At 42.1% G+C, this 17,694-nt stretch overlaps 1 protein-coding gene across 1 annotated transcript in view; it reads right to left on the reverse strand.

The window, feature by feature from the left end:
- Nucleotides 1-1,328: 1,328 nt before the first annotated feature.
- The window catches only part of ERCC3 (ERCC excision repair 3, TFIIH core complex helicase subunit), a 48,544-nt gene continuing 32,178 nt past the window's right edge, over nt 1,329-17,694 (reverse strand). The window contains exons 12-14 of the mRNA XM_032786551.2: nt 16,191-16,309; nt 3,111-3,263; nt 1,329-1,915 (exon numbers count right to left, since the gene is read on the reverse strand). Of these exons, the coding sequence (XP_032642442.1) occupies nt 1,781-1,915; nt 3,111-3,263; nt 16,191-16,309 (407 nt within the window). The 3' untranslated portion in view covers nt 1,329-1,780. The remainder of the gene's footprint in view (nt 1,916-3,110; nt 3,264-16,190; nt 16,310-17,694) is intronic.

The raw sequence follows: 17,694 nt of genomic DNA on the forward strand, positions 1-17,694 counted from the left end.
TGTGTCCCACTAGGAACATTGACAAAATTGTCTGTTTAATGATCACATCATCCCACTTGATCATTCTGTTCTGCTAAACAAATAATTCAACAGAGTGCTTTGTGTAAGGCCCAAGACAAAGAGAGCAGACATGAGGAATGGGCACATGTTCCAGTGTTGTGCCCTTGCTTACTGCCTGAGGAATTCAAAGGGGAAAGGAATTAGCACTAAGATAGTACACACATTATTCCTATATAGATATCTTAACTCAAGCTACCCGAGCACCACCTTGACTGGTTTCAGGCTTGCCACGTGGAAGGAAGAAACAGCACAAGGGAGGGAGAACTGAGCACTGTGAGATGAAGTTGCAAGGACTAACAATGAAACAATTTGAATTGAACCTGTTGAGTTCAATTCTCTTATCTGTCTGGATCTGGTGCAGTTATACAGATCCTGGGAATATTTGTGAAACATTAGAAGCATTTGTGTGAATGTGAACAGTTTGCATTCCGAGCACATTAACCAAAAATGTAAACACCAGCATAAACAAGGCTTTGGTGTTTATTTCCCATAAGGAAATAAGACCATCTCTTGTTTTATTTCCTCAGAAGAGCCCCCTGCTCTGTAGCTACCTGAAGACTTAGCCCCTAATATACATCCCATTCAGCATAGTAAGGCTAATCCTAACCTTAGATCTATGAACTGGTGGATCAAGGGCAGCGTTACATTATAGGCTGTTTACAAAAATCCTGCTCCTACTCACGAAGGAGCTAATAAATGCAATATCAAAAGTTTTGATCTTATATCATTAGTGGGCTGTTTGGTGGGTTTGTATTTAAAACAAATCTTAGGAGTTTCATGATTACATTTGTCAGGCATTTTCGCAGCGGTAAAAGCAAATCCATCATTGAATCAAATTAACAAGATTTCTTTGCCAGTATTGCCAAGAATCAAAAATACCTGTGTTTTAAAAAAGGGCTTTCTCCATTGCAACCCAGTTTCCACCTCTTCCTGCAGCAAGTCAAAATGCTATTTTTATGCAAAACTAATTTCCACAGTAACATGCCAATGTTAAACAGAGGATTATTTATGGGTGCAGTGTATGATGTACACAACAGAAACTGTAGTAAGAACCCCAAAAATACAGGTTAAATGGATTGCTTATTAACTTTTAAAAGTTTTTTCCCAGGTTTACTCCAGTGACAAAGTCCCATGTCAGGTCTTTTCTCTTGAAGCTTCATGAAATGTTGAGCTAGTTTGTTATAAATTTAAACTAGGTTAAATTAGGAGTACAAGTTACTCAATTCTCCATATGTAAAAAATAAACATAATAAAACGTGCACAATGAATAATTTTTATTCATGTTTTATTTAAGCTTTTCCATTAAGCATTTTAGACTTCGCTATGTTTTTTTCAACTAGAATATTTATGATATAAATAAAATTTTAAACATTGGTACAAACCTGATATACAAAAAAAAAAAAAATCACATTTGCAGCATTTGCTTAAAAAGGGGTCTTTAAATTCACTTGATAAAAATAAAGGTTTTATTACCTTGGGAACAGCACATAGGCATAACCAGGGTTCAGTCCTTCTATAACATCTTTCACTGTGGTCGAGATAGTTCCTTCACTTTTTCAGTCTCACCCATTAGCACAGATATATTGCTAACTATTTATACATTTATATACCCACACATTAAAGAGTCCTTTAAGGGTCTATAAGACATTTATGCTCCATATTCCACTGTATGGAAGGATAAGTAAGTCCACAATTTGACAAAATGCATCCATATATTACATCATTTCCTGAAACGTTTGAAAAGTGGATGGACATGTTTATTTGAAGATGCCTTGCTCCGTGAAGTGTGATATTCCATATAAACTGCGTCATCTGCCCCAGACATAGAGCTCATTGTGCCAAAACGACGAGACACCTAGAATAAGAGAAATTGTTTCAGTTTAACTATATACATAATCTCCTTAACCCACTGATGCCAGAGTAGCTAGATACAATGCCAAATTATCAAATTTTATATATTTATTTTATTAGGTTATATATATATTTAAATTAAATACTAAAAACACTGGACACTTAGTGGATGATCAAGAATTCTGCATACTTAATGCGTAGGTAAGTATACCCCTACTTCTGCACCAGGGATGCTCCTCAACCAAAGCACACACAACACACTACAAGAGTAATGTGCATCTTTAGATAAAGTTGGTATAACAAAAGCAATGGCTCTAAAGAAGAGATACCTCAACAGACTCAGAATTCAAAGGGTGTTCCAGCCCAATGCCACTACAGTTAATGGTCCCCTTAACTCAATGTATTAGCAAGCCTTAGGATTGTCTATGCAGGGACGCTAAGGAAAATTAATCCATATTAATTTTGAAAGTGGATTAGTAAAACCGTATTAAATGCTTGTGGGAACACCCTCATTCAGACTAAAGTGGCCTTCATTCAGTTTAGCTGAATTAACTTCAGAAGTGAATAACCAAATAAAGGTCACTTGAATTCTGAGTGAGGGTATTCATACAGGGATTTAATGTGCTTTAACTAATCCACTACAAATTCATGTCTGGTTAATTCATATTAATTTTCCTAGATCTCCCAGTATAGAAAAGCCTTTAGTTTCTAGTGTTTATTTCTAAGGAAATCATGTTTTATTTTCTATGAGTAAAAATAAAATAGCATATAAAAAGACTGAATATCCTTAACAGTCAGCCCTATCTGAAGTACTATACTCTGGGGATGAAGTCTTGGAGCATGAAACCTTTCCATCAGTGTGACACTGCAAATAAACAAAGTGCTCTAGGATATTTTTAATGTGTATTTCATAAAACTGATCTCTATAAAAGAAATTTGCCATCTGTCACCAATGTCCTAAAACATAAAAGGATGCTGTAGAGGTCACATCTGTTCAAGTGTCTCATTTCTCTCTACTACCTAAGTCAGCAGTTACTCTTATCGTTAACTAGGTGTTATAGGAGCTGAAAGCAAAGAACTCTATTTTTCAACATTCTGTGTACTGGCACTGTTATGCAGAAGCAAGACTAAGTAGTAAGGGTCCAGTTCTGTAGCATTTGTAGTCCACAGTTACCAGAAGCTAAGCATTCTTCATTTACCTGAGTTGACTTTGAGCCATACTCTCCTGCTACCACCTCTTCCTCAGCATCCAGGTCAGATGCTTGCAGGACCTTCTGAAGAAGCTGCTGCTGCTCTTCTTTGGATGAAAATGAAAGTTGTTCTTCTTCCATTCCTGCAAGCTTTGTGATCACCTAGGAAGCAGAATGTGGTGAAGGATGCATTTTCTCAGTGTTCAGTTTAGTTTTTGGTTTTTTTTTTTAAATTAACATCTCCCCATTTCCCAGGAAAATCAATTATGCCCCCCAGTGGACCTTACTGCATTTACAGCGCATTAGCAGTCCATCACCTTTGCTTCACAGCTAGCACAAATATACGTAAGCATGGGAAGATCCCATTTTAAAATTAGTAAATGACGGTAAACCTCAATTCACCGCACACACAAACTGACAAATATTTCCATCAATGATAATTGAAATTTACAGATGGGCAAGGAAAAAAATGTCGTTTCAGAATGTAGAACTTGATTTAAGTATTTTACTTTGTTAAAACACAAACTGTCAACATCATGTGTCAAAATATACAGTTATAAAGCTTCTAATTTTTGACTCTCAAATCTACTGTCATTAAATCATTGTCTGAACCGTCCCCCTAATTTAATACAACTGGAAAAATTTAAATTGATAAAAATAGAAAAAAGCTTCAAAATAAACCGATAATATCCATCAAAATTATTTTTAAAAAATCGAATTCTGCCGCGTCTAAATACACATAATACAAGTATCAGAGGGGTAGCTGTGTTAGTCTGGATCTGTAAAAGCAGCAAAGAGTCCTCTGGCACCTTATAGACTAACAGACGTATTGGAGCATGAGTTTTCGTGGGTGACTACCCACTTCGTCAGATGCATGTATTCACCCATGAAAGCTCATGCTCCAATACGTCTGTTAGTCTACAAGGTGCCACAAGACTCTCTGCTACATAATACAAGGTGAATGATACCACACACCTGTCTTGTTACATTCTGTGCTAAAGGAACCGAATGTAAAATGTCATTTAGATAAGAGGCTAGAACAAAAGCACATAGCAGAGGATGAAGGTAGGCTTATTTCAGAATGTTCAGCCAAACGCTTAACATACCACATGGACAAGGAAATTGAGCAAAGCACGTTTAGCTTAGTAATTATATTTGAATTAATAATAAAGAGCGCAGAAAACTGCTTTTTAGATTACAGTTTCATTTTATGGATTGACCCACTTTTGTTTATTCCTCTAGCTTTCTTCACTATTCTACATTTTTACGAGGCACAATCCACTAGCTCTCACTATGAGAATTCTGACATGTGCACCGCACACTGATGTGCCTTCACCACCAAGGGTACAAGTACAGTTTAGCACATATTTTAGTCTCCTATTTAATCAGATATCTGGGCAAGTAGAGTAAATGTGCTATCTGCTGGTAATATATCATCACTCTACTTCAAAGTCCTCCTTTCCTAGAGAACTCCAAAGTCTCCCAGCTTCTGCTTCTTAGTCTTAGTGAAAAGAGAATGTTTACAATATACGACCATTCACTGTAAATTCCGTTTCTTTCACAATCACTGAAACATCTCTCCCCTCAGTAGGGCTACCGGACTCAAATACAATCTCTGTTTAAATCCAGAGCAGAAAGGAATCGACATTTTTTCCCCCCATTTTGATTACTAATCCAAGTTTACTGCTTTAAAAAATTATGCTAGTCCTGGGTGCACTTATGACTTCCCAGTGTTTTCAGCCATGGCAGGCTGCAAGGCAGACATTCAAACTAGGTCATACAGATTTATTGTCTGGCTTTTTCCTCTCCCATTTCAATCTAGATATCCTCTGAACACCTGAGTTCTCTTGAACTTCTGCAGTTAAGAGGTTAATGCTTGATACCGTTAAGAAGCTAGGATACCAAAAACTGTGATAATATTTTATAAAGCTTTGGTTTATATAGCTGTTTAGAACATATAATTAATGCCAGTCACCATGGTTTATGGAAAATAGATCTTGTCAAACAACATTATATATACATATTTATGAAATTACAAAGGTATAGTGCTCATGTAATATATTTAGACTTCTATAAAGCATTTTGAGTAAGAAACTGGAATAATATCAACATTAAAGACTGGCTAACAGACATGTCTCAAAATGTAAACAGAAATGGAGAATCATTATCAAGGGAGTGTATGTTTCTACTGAGGTTCCACAGGGATTGGTTCTTGGCACACAGTCGACAAATACTTACATGGGGAACAACACTTTGATAATGGGCTCTTCAATCTAGCAGACAAGGGTATAACAAGGGCCAATGGCTAGAAACTAGAGAAATTCACACTAGAAGTGGGGTGCAAATTTTTAACAGTGAGGGTAATTAACCACTGCACAACCTTTGCAACCGTTGCAGTTGATTTAAAAAACCTCCAGTGAGGGAGAATCAAGACTGAACAATAGAGTGTATCTTTTAGAAAAAGATCTAAACAGAAATTAATTCAGGCAAGTCCCTATGGCCTCCGTTACATAGGCCTATCTAGATCACAATTGTCCTTTCTGGTCTATTCATAGAATATCAGGGTTGGAAGGGACCTCAGGAGGTATCTAGTCCAACCCCCTGTTCGAAAGCAGGACCAATCCCCAGAAAGTTTTTTTACCCCAGTTCCCTAAATGCCCCCCCTCAAGAATTGAACTCACAACTCTGGGTTTGTAAAAGCAGCAAAGAATCCTGTGGCACCTTATAGACTAACAGATGTTTTGGAGCATGAGCTTTCGTGGGCGAATACCCACTTTGTCGAATGCATGTAGTGGAAATTTCCAGGGGCAGGTATATATATGCAAGCAAGAAGCAAGCTAGAGATAACGAGGCCCTGTTCTAGCAGTCGAGGTGTGAAAACCAAGGGAGGAGAAACTGGTTTTGTAGTTGGCAAGCCATTCACAGTCTTTGTTTAATAATGAGCTGATGGTGTCAAAGTTGCAGATGAACTGAAGTTCAGCAGTTTCTCTTTGAAGTCTGGTCCTGAAGTTTTTTTGCTGCAGGATGCCGACTTTAAAGATCTGCTATATGTGTGGCCAGGGAGTTGAAGTGTTCTCCTCAGGTTTTTGTATATTGCCATTCTGAATATCTGATTTGTGTCCATTTATCCTTTTCCGTAGAGACTGTCCAGTTGGCCGATGTACATAGCAGACACTCTCATTAATAACAAACTTCATACAATGGACTTCACTAAATAAAGACAGGAGATCTAATTACTCACTTCACCTCTCTACAAAAGGAAAAGGACTGTAAGCGTCTAATTCTACCTGCACATGGGCCACAACCGTGGTACCCCTACCACCACATATCGCAATCATCCAACTACACACTCAGCCAGAAAAAAGTCTGTCCTATCTTGGGACTCTCTTTCTGCTGCACCCACTAACATGATACAGTTCTGCGGTGATTGGAAGCCTTTACTTCGCCGTCTCCGACTAAAGAATACTTTCAGGCAACACTGAACAACGACTGATACACAGGTACCTCCCACCACACACAAGAAGAACTCCACATGGACTCCTCCTGAGGGTCGAAATGACACCTATACATTGAATTGCTTCGTCGACGTGCACAGGCAGAAATTATGGAAAAACAACATCGCTTGCCTCACAACTAAGTCGTGCAAAACGCAATGCATCCATAACCTCAGAAACCACCCTGACATTGTCATCAAAGAGGCTGATAAAGGAGGTGTCTTGTGTCATCATGAACGGTCTGCTACCAAAAGGAGCCGCCGAAACTCTCCAATACCAAATTCTACAGGCCACTTCCTCAAGATCCCATGAGGATACACTAAGAAACTGCACCATCTACTCAGGACACTCCCTACACTAACACAGGAACAAATCAACATACCCTCAGAGCCCCGAACAGGGTTATTCTATCTACTACCCAAGTCCGCAATCCCGGAAATCCTGGATGCCCCATCATCTCGGGCATTAACACTCTCACTGAAGAGACTGTCTGGATTGTGGACTCTCTACTCAGACCCTATGCACCAGCACTCCCAGCTACTACTGTGACACCACTGAGTTCCTGAGGAAACTACAATGCATTGGTGACCTCCAGAAAACACCATCCTAGCCACTATGGATGTAGAGGCTCTCTACACAAACATCCCACACACAGATGGAATACAAGCTGTCAGGAACAGTACCCTGATGATGCCACAGCACAACTGGCTGCTGAGCTCTGTGCCTTTATCCTCACACACAACTATTTCAAATTTGATGACAATATATATCTCCAGATCAGTGGCACCGCATGGGCACCCACGTGGCCCACAATATGCCAATATTTTTATGGCCGACGGGTACAACGCTTCCTCAGCTCTCGTCCACTCACACCCTTCTCTACCTACGCTACATTGATGATATCTTCTTCATCTGGACATGGGAAGAGACTCTGGAAAAATTCCACACGATTTCAACAGCTTCCACCCACCATCAACCTCAGCCTGACCAATCTACACGGGAGGTCCACTTTCTAGACACCATGGTGCAAATAGTGATGGTCACATTAACACCACCCTATACCGAAAACTACCGACCGCTATGCCTACCTTCATGCCCAGCTTCATCCCGGGCACATCACACCATCCATTGTCTACAGCGCAAGCACTGAGATACAACTGCATCTGCTCTAACCCCTCAGACAGAACCAAACACTACAAATCTCCACCAAGCATTCTCAAAACTACAATACCCACACAGGAAATAAGGAAACAGATCGACAGAGCCAGACGTGTACCCAGAACCCCTACTGCAAGCCAAACCAAGAAAGAAACTAACAGGACTCCACTGGCCATCACATACAGTCCCCAGCTAAAACCCCCAACACATCATCAGGGATCTACAACCCATCCTGGATAATGATCCACACTTTCACAGGCCTTGGTGGCAGGCCAGTCCTCGCCCACAGACAACCTGCCAACCAGAACAATATTCTCACCAGTAACTGCACACTGCACCATAGTAACTCTAGCTCAGGAACCAATCCATGCAACAAACCTCGATGCCAACTCTGCCACATATCTACACCAGCGACATCATCACAGGACGTAACCAGATCAGACACACCATCACCGGTTCATTCACCTGCACGTCCACCAATGTAATATATGCCATCATATGCCAGCAATGCCCCTCTGCTATGTACATCGGCCAAACTGGACAGTCTCTACGGAAAAGGATAAATGGACACAAATCAGATATTAGGAATGGCAATATACAAAAACCTGTAGGAGAGCACTTCAACCTCCCTGGCCACACTATAGCAGACCTTAAGGTGGCCATCCTGCAGCAAAAAAACTTCAGGACCAGACTTCAAAGAGAAACTGCTGAGCTTCAGTTCATCTGCAAATTTGACACCATCAGCTCAGGATTAAACGAAGACTGTGAATGGCTTGCCAACTACAAAACCAGTTTCTCCTCCTTGTTTTCACACCTCGACTGCTAGAACAGGGCCTCATCCTCCTTGACTGAACTAACCTCGTTATCTTTAGCTTGCTTCTTGCTTGCATATATATACCTGCCCCTGGAAATTTCCAATATGTGCATCCGACGAAGTGGGTATTCGCCCATGAAAGCTCATGCTCCAAAACGTCTGTTAGTCTATAAGGTGCCACAGGATTCTTTGCCGCTTTCACAGATCCAGACTAACACGGCTACCCCTCTGATACTTAACCCTGGGTTTAGCAGGCCAAGGCTTAAACCACTGGTCTTACAATCTGTGAATCTATGAAAAATAGTATCTGCTAAGACTGTGTCCAGCTTCTAACAAGAAAAAGTGTAGAAAAGAAAAATGATTTTAAGGTGTATTAATCTGTCCCTTGCGATGGTTTAAAAAGAAAACAATGTGTACAGCTACGGAGAGACTCTTTGCTTTTCGGCAGTATATAATACTTGTTTCAAGCTGGCCTGCTTCATGAAGTGTCAAATTTAGAAGTTACGATTGATTCTTTGGTCTAGGAGGTTTTCCTCCTATTGGTCCAAGATTTAATATAAAAGTCTTAGATTTGTAGAGCAATATTTTTCAAAGGGAATATACTTTAATAAGATAAAACATGAGACAAGTGCAGTTAACTCCCTGGGTTCTGAGCAAGGAATCGTGACAAGAGGACTCTATTTAAAAAGCAAGTGCACTATACAAAATAGCAAAAAGATGAAAAAAGCCACAATTTTTTTCCATACGACAGATATAACACATGGAACTATTTAATAAATGGCACATAAAACTATCCATACATAGCAAGTGTTTCCAAAAAACTAATCTTTTTTTTTAAATTTCTTATGGTACCAGCCTTCAGTTTGGCACCAACCATTTGGCACTCACACTGTCCTAGTTATAATGCCAATTGAAGGCTCCTAAAACAAAGGCTTACTTGCAAAAGGAAATCTCTCTGTTTTGGCCTTTTTTAATTAGTTCCATAATCCAAAGCATTCAAATACAAGTAAAGCGATTTCTTTGAGTCTTTTTGGCTAAAACCACGAAGGCCTGTTCGCTATTAGATCAACACTAATCAGCAACTATCTGGGCAAACTTGATACACCACAAAAAAGGCTTTCATATATAAAGACTGCGGTGAAATTATTGCAGTTGTGAGACCTGTTTTGAAGCAGTCCTCTTAACTAGTCATAGACTATGAAAACAATGATTCCTCTAGATATTTTATCCATGTAGATCCCACTCCAGGTTGTGCATATACTCGTGTGTGCAAGGTCAGAATCTTTCAATAGTAGTGTCCATTGGGCTACACCTACTTCCCTCACCCGAGGACAAAGGGCAGAGCAGCCACAACCGTCCCACAGTTTTCTCAATTCTTAATATCAATTAAAGACTCTGAAAAAGCAGGGATGGAGGATGGCTCACGGGCAAAACACTGTGAAGAACCAGAGTTATTGTAAGACAAATATCAGGGGGTAGCCATGTTAGTCTGTATCCACAAAAACAAACAAGGAGTTGGGTGGCACCTTAAAGACTAACAGATTTATCTAAGCATGAGCTTTCATGGGATGCATGTAACACAAAACATTTTTTCTCCAAGTATTTGATCCTGTTCTAGAGCTCTGCTTATCAATCACCATCTGGAAGGTGGGACTGAGGAGGCCACGCTGCCACTAAATCAAGATAACATTCCCCTACCATATTTGGCACCTGATCTTCCCAACAAGTTGAGGGCATAATATTTAACCAAAGTAAAGGGGTTCTACAAGTGGCTGCCAGGCATATCTCATATGGAGAGTTTGTAAAACAAGCTTGCGCTCTAGTAGAATGAGCTTTGACTCTGGAGGAAGTATACCAGCCATGTGGTCGGAGGCTGAAATACCCTAAATGGATAACTCAGTATATGTTTATGTTGCAATTCAGAAGTGTGATTGCAACATGTAAGCATACCCAAGTGTAAAGGTGCGGGACTAACCCCTGCGGTGCCTCCTGCTGGTTTCCTGGGAATTAGCTCTTTTTCCAGCTCCAGAGCGCCCTTTGCAGGCCGGTGTCCCACTTGCCGCTGGCCTCGTGTCAGGACCTGGTGCCTTTTTACCTGGGGTGCTGCCCCTCCAGGCAATGCCCCACAGATCTGGGTCTCCCCTCCCCGGGGAGCCCCCACTTTCTATCCCCACCTTGCCTCAGCCTAGGGGCTACTGGCAGTCACCATCTAGCCCTCTTTCACTGGTGCCGACTGCAATCTGTATAAGCCAGTCATCACAGGCAAGGAAGGTTTTGACCTGCTGCCTTTCCCTACAACCCAGTACCTCCAGAGGCCTTGCACAAGGTCCTGCAGCCTGGGGAGTTGCTGGCCCGGAGCTCCCCCACTCTTCTGGCCTTTCCCCAGCCCTGCTTCACTCCAGTACCCTTTAGCACTCAGGCAGCTAGGTCCATTTCCCTCCTCAGCTAGAGGGAGACTGCTTGCTCCTGGCCCACTGCCCTCTTATGAGGGCCAACTGGGCCGTTATTACGCCAGCTACAGCTTTCCCACTGAGTCCAGCTTTCAGAGGTGCAGCTCTCTCCAGGGTTGCTTGTACCCTTCCAGGGCCAGAACGGGGTGATCACCCCACTACACCAACCTAGATCAAAGATAACTAGAATAGCATTATTAGAAAAGATGCAGCACCATAGGTGGTGGCTGCTTGAGTAGGTACCTCGAGTCCTGGGTGGGCAGGGCTTCACTGTTGTTACTTGAACTACCTATGATTTAACTACATCAAAGTTAGCTCAGGTATGTCTACAACCACTGCAACTGCACCTCCCAATTGCAGGGTAGACATACACACAGATGTTCTCTGGAAAGAAGGCATGTGTCTCTTAGAAGCACTATTTATGGCAACAGTTTGGGAGTCAGTCCGAAGGGCTTTGTCCTATTAAGATACTACAGTAAGACCCTAGAAACATTTAAGGTGTTAAGTATCTTTACCCCTGGAGAGAAATGGGGTTTTAGAAAGAAAATGGGGTGATAAATATTGTTTTAAATGAAAGTCTGATTGGGGCTAAATGTGGAATGAGCTCTCCATGGAATGTCATTTAAGGAGGGTCGCCCATGAGAGTTTGGAGTTTGCTGACCCTTCTGGCTGATGTCAAAAAGGTGATGGGAAAAGCCTCCATAAGGCTTGAAAAGACAATATTAAGATCCCACATTGCAGGGATTCCTTAATTGGTGGTGAACTTTCAAAATCTAGATACAGTGGGGTAAGAAAACTGACCGTGACTGGAGGAGGGTGTTGTCATGCCAAAAGCACTGTACGGTGGACCTCAGAGGAACTGAATGAAAGTTCGAAGTATTTCAAATGCAGCATATAATCAAGGATTTTAGGTATGGGGCTTCCAAAAGATCACGGTTGTGCTGGGCTGCCCAAACAATGTTTTTTCCACTTTGTGGAATCAATATGCCTTGCCAGAGCTTTCTGCTCTGCAGGAGAATTTCTCAAATTTGCAGTGACAAATTTCTCCTAGTGGCATTCAATCAGCCAACATTCAGGCTGTAAGGTGCATTAGTTTTTGGTGGGCCTGGGTGTAATATTTGCCCTTGGTTCGGTGTTGTGTCATGACAGTCTGGAAGTGCTATCAGAGGCTAAGCAGACATTCTGAGCTGTTAACCAGAATGGTCAGGCCAAACATAGAGCTATCAGGACCAATGGGGCTGTACCCCAGGTATTTTTCCATATCATCCTGAGTATTAGTAAGATCCATTGAAACACCTAAATGAGACACTGGTTCCACAATATAAAACAATGTCTTGTAAGGATCCGAGGCTCACATCTCCTCTAGAGCAAAAGACTGGACAGTATGTTTTCTTTTCGATCGAAAGCAAACTTATAAAGGGATTTCTCCGCTGGTGAAATATCTGTCTGAGAAGGGCACTCTTCAGTGACTGTTTGTGGTTGGTAACGGATTGTTCTCTTAGGAAGCCATCACTGTTGGCTCCTAGGAGATGAAAAGCTACTGGGGTTATTCCATGGAGTTGACATTATGTCCATAACTTGATTGCCTTCTGCCATAGGGGTGATGAAGAGGTATCTCCCTTGTTGCTTGCTTACATAATACATTGCAGGTGCGCTGCCTGAGAGAATCCATACTATGGAATTTTTTTTTTTTAACAGGTTGGAATGCTATGGAAGCCAGTGAGATGACTTGCAATTCTAGAGTTATGTAGAGATTCATGTCCTTTTGGGACCACACCCCTATTCTATCTAGATTTGTATACCACATTCATCCCCACAGCATCTCAGCACCTTTCAATAGCAGATTAAGTAACATGAATACGCATCTCTCATGTGTTTGTTCTCTTATCCCGTCCCCAGAGTGGAAAGTCTTTATCTCAAGGTGGTCCAGGTGTGCACCCAGCCTGTTCCTGACTAATGTCTTATCAGTCTTTGTAGGAGGGGATGGAGAAGGATACTCCCCTTCTGAACTCTCTTGATATAACTTAACTGGTAGTCTGATAACAGGTTGTGAACTAGAACCACAAATGTGTGTGGTCATTTGATGTCTTGTGGGATGATAAACTGACTTTAGCCAGTATTGCAATGGACATAGGTGAAATCTGACTAGTGGTGTCAGGTAGGTGCATGCTGACAGGTGGCCACTAAATCTGAGGCAAGTTCTGATTGTGGCTGATGAGTTCACTTTGATGTTGATGATAACTGTCTAGAGAGAGTGAAATGTGTCCTTGGGAAAGTACACTTTGGGTAACTTGGAATCAATTAGGGCTCCTCTGAACTATGTGATGGGTTGGGAGTCTTTCCCCATGAAGCCCTGCTGTCTACACAGGTGAAGAAGGACACAGTTCTAGGCTGTGGTGACTTCTTGATGAGATCAGCCTTTGACCAGCCAATTGTCTAAATATGGATAGACGGGAAAGGTTTGTCTCCTTAGTTATGCTGCCACAACAAGTAGGCATTTTGTGACGACTACTGGTGCTGTGGAGAGACTGAACAGTAGCATCTTGTATTGGATCACAACATTTAAGTTATGTCTTGGAGATCGACAGCCACAAACCAATCTTGAGCTAAAAGGAAGGGATAATGGCCGCAAATCATTTTCAGCTTGAACCTGAAATGGCATAGATATTTGTTCAGTCTGCTCAGATCTAGGATAGGACAAAGATATCCTTATTCTGAAGAGAAAAGGGCATTTTGGGATCTGCAGCATCTTGCCCTAAACTCCACAGCTAGCTTCTCAAGGACCCCTAGATGAAGCAGGGAAACTACACCTCTACCCCGATACAACGTAGTCATCGGGAGCCAAAAATCTCTACCGCATTATAGGTGAAACCTTGTTATATTGGAGTAGCCGGGGCAGGGCTGCAGCGGTGATTTAAAGAGCCTGGGGCTCTGGCCACGGGGACCTCTGGGCCCAATAAATCGCTGGCGAGCCCTGCTGCCGCAGCCCCGGGGTAGCAGCAGCAGGGCTCCAGCGGTCATTTAAAGGGCCCAGGGCACTGCAGCAGCCAGAACCCTGGACCCTTTAAAGCACCGCCAGAGCCCCGCTACTACCGTGCTATATGCGAACCGATGTTATATCAGGGCACGTTATAGCGGGGTAGTGGTGTACTACTTTTAGTTGGTTTTCCTGAGAAGGATCCCTGAAGAGGGATGGGAAGGGATTTGGGGGAGGATTTAAATTGGTTCTAGTATTCAGTGAAGACAACTTCCAGCACCCATTTGTCAATTGTTATTCCAGTTGGGCTTGGTACAAAAGAGAAAGATGGCACCGGAAGGTGGTGTTTGGGGATGACTCTCCTCCAGTTTCAGTCTGGTTCTCAACTCCTGCATTAAATCTGCTCTCTGGCAGCAGGTGTAGTCTGAATAGTGACTGCAAAAGAGATTTACTTCTTTTCAGAGAGTCACATCTTCTTCCTAAACAGGAACTCAGAAGGCCATTGTTGAGTAGCTGAGTGTCTTCTGTCTAGTTTGCCTTTTGTATCTGAATAGCTTGCAGTTTAGGGCTGAATGCCCACTAACCATAGTGTGACTCTGGAGTCTTTTAGGGCATGTAAAGCATCATCAGTACATCATATTAATAAATCTGTACCCAAAACTGAGAAGTCTACTGTATTCTCTTTCTCTCTAGGAATACCAGAGGCATGATGCTCTTTTACATAATAACTGCAGTGGCCCTATGTCTAGCCATCGTGTCTGATGCATCCATGGCTGCCTGTAACTTCTTTGCCATTAGTTTTTTTCAGTCATAATAGTCTCTAACTCCACTCTGTAGAGTTTGGGCAGAAAGACAGACAATATGTCCCAGGTTACATCATTCAATTTCGCAAACAAAGCTTTAGTTCACTATTTGTAGCTGAAGTGATGCTGATGAACAAGCCTTCCTCCCAAAGAGATCTATTTTCTTCAGGGTTTATTTTTGTCCTTTGATGTATTCTTAGACGGCTTCATTTTTTCATGAACTGCAGAGTCCACTAAAGAATCCAATGTTGGGAGGGTGCATAATTGCTCAAAACCCTTTTCGCTACTTGGTACCCTTTTTTCCTGCTCTTTTAGCAGTCAGCAGTAATGTTGCTGTAATTCTTGCAGTTCTAAAATGCCCTTGTTAATGGACAATGCTATTAAGAATATATTATGTCAAATTTCCTTAGTCAATGAGGTCTCTGTTTCTGGTTCATCAACAATCCAGGCAAACAGCTTCTGGAAGGGTCTAAAGTAATCAGGAGATAGCAGAAGTGCCAAGACAACTGCCTTGTTGGGAGAAGATGATGGGTCTTGGGGACAGGATGAAGAACGTTGGTCAGGTGGCTCAAGATGTGTCTGTTGAATGGTGGGGAGAAGGAATCAGAACTGCTTCATTTACAAATTTTTGAGAGCTATCTTTGATAGTAAGGACTCAGAGGTATTATTCTAAGTGTGGATGCTGAAAACAAAACCCGAGAGAAAAGATACCAACCACTGAACCATTAATTTGGGCAATATGGTTTCAGGAATAAAGGCTGTTCAAACTGCAATTCAATTAAGACGCCTTTCATGACAGCATCAAGCAGAACTAATGAAGTGGAGGCAAAGAAAAGGTCACAAATGAAAAGAAAAAAAAAAAAAGAGTAATGTTCTTAAGATATAACCAGAGGAAGTAAAATATACCAAGATAATCACTGGACTCTGATGTACACTATACACAGTATCACCTGCAGCAATGAGGGCTTTAACCAACTAGGGACACAAAGCTAGTTTACTTGAGTCTCTATTCTCCACACTCTCAAATGGGAGGACTTCCAAAACTTACATGTTAAGGCCATCCCATTTTTGTGGAATCAGCCAATTTTTCCCGTAAGTGTTCTTCCTCTGGCCCCACTCCCCAGTTGTTGCCTGCTATAAAGTTAGAATGCTTTGCCTTGTCAGATGCTGTAATTAAAGCTACCTTAATCTGTCCTCTACAGCAGTACAGATACCACAACATAGTAATGTTACAGCAAAAAGAGTTGCCTATAAGCACCAACTGATTAACCAACTGCACCCTTCATTATCTTCAGGAAGTATAGGAGGTACATTAAGACTCTAAGATGTGTGAATTTGACATTATACGCACAAGTCATAAGTGTTCTACATTAAAGGGACAAAATTACTGTACCTTGAAGCTGTAACCTTGATCGACCAGAAATCTTTGTCGTTTGGTTGAATATGCCATTTCCTGAGTATCTTGGGATACAAGGGAATAAAAGAAGGCATTGTATTCCTCCGCAACTGTCCCTAGGAGACAAGAGGTATTGGACAATTAGCCTATATGAGTAAATTCAAAGATAAAAAGAAAACAGCCAGAGCAGGAATGTAAAGTTATTTTTAAAAAATTGCTTTTTTGAACATACTTTAAGTAAGTGATCATCTACATAGAGGAAATTTTTGCTGAGAAATACAGATAGCTTGAAAAGAATATGCGAAGAGGCAACGGGAACAGGGCTGGCTCTACCATTTTTGCCACCCCAAGCAAAAAACAAAAACAAAACAAAAAAGGCCACTCGGACTACTGTCCGAACTGCCAAAGCTGCCCCAAGAACGGACAGAATGCTGCCCTTTAGCATGTGCCGCCCCAGGCACGTGCCTCCTCTGCTGGTGCATGGAGCCGGCCCTGAACGGGAGATATTGGAGACCTAACACTTGGAGGAAAATACTGCTTGTTGAATTGTGTATTCCAAACAAAGTAAGTACAAAAAATTCACAAGGGTGCTATGCAGGGTAATCTTAAGAACAACTTAAATTGTGCTTGTGATACAAGTCAGGAAATAGTAAAGCAGCAAGATACCAGAGGAAAAGTTTTATAAATGTAAATGTAGAGATTTACACTGACATGGCACAAAACCAGATGAGACAATAAGATATTTAGCTAGGAATTAATAAGGCTATTCAAAATTCTGAATAACCTAGGCTATATAGTTGTATATGGGTAATAGATTTTATGGCTCAAACAGCACAAAGCAACTATTCAAGAATCCAAGCCCCCTTCCCCCCACAAGCTAGTACAATAGTGCAAATGTTATATCTGTTTCAGACATTTTCAAATCTATACTGTTCCATCGTGCAATCTAAGCAACAAAGAACCAAATCCTGATATACACTAGGGCAGGGGTCTCAAACTCAAATGATCACGAAGGCCACATGAGGACTAGTGCATTGACCCAAGGGCCGCATCACTGACACACACCCCTCGCTGCCTCTGGCCCCATCCCCATTCCAAACCCTTCCCCGAAGTCCCCATACCAACGCTGCCCCAGGGGATGCAGAAAGGGTGCAGGGTGCGGCAGGGGCTCAGGGCAGGGAATTGGTGTGTGGGGTGCAAGAGGGTGAGGGGTGCAGGCTGCAGCAGGTGGCTCAGGGCAGGGAGTGCAGGAGGGACGTGGGATGCAGCAGAGGGCTCAGGACAGGGAGTTGGGTACAGGAAGGGTGCAGCAGGTGGCTCACGACAGGGAGTTGGGTACAGGAGGGGTGCAGCAGGTGGCTCAGGGCAGGGAGTGCAGGAGAGACGCGGGATGCGGTAGGGGGCTCAGGGCAGGGAGTTGGATACAGGAGGGGTGCAGTAGGTGGCTCACGACAGGGAGTTGGGTAGAGGAGGGCTGCAGCAGGTGGCTCAGGGCAGGGAG

Source organism: Chelonoidis abingdonii, chromosome 10 (genome assembly GCF_003597395.2).
Source record: "Chelonoidis abingdonii isolate Lonesome George chromosome 10, CheloAbing_2.0, whole genome shotgun sequence".
Taxonomy (NCBI): Eukaryota; Metazoa; Chordata; order Testudines; family Testudinidae; genus Chelonoidis; species Chelonoidis abingdonii.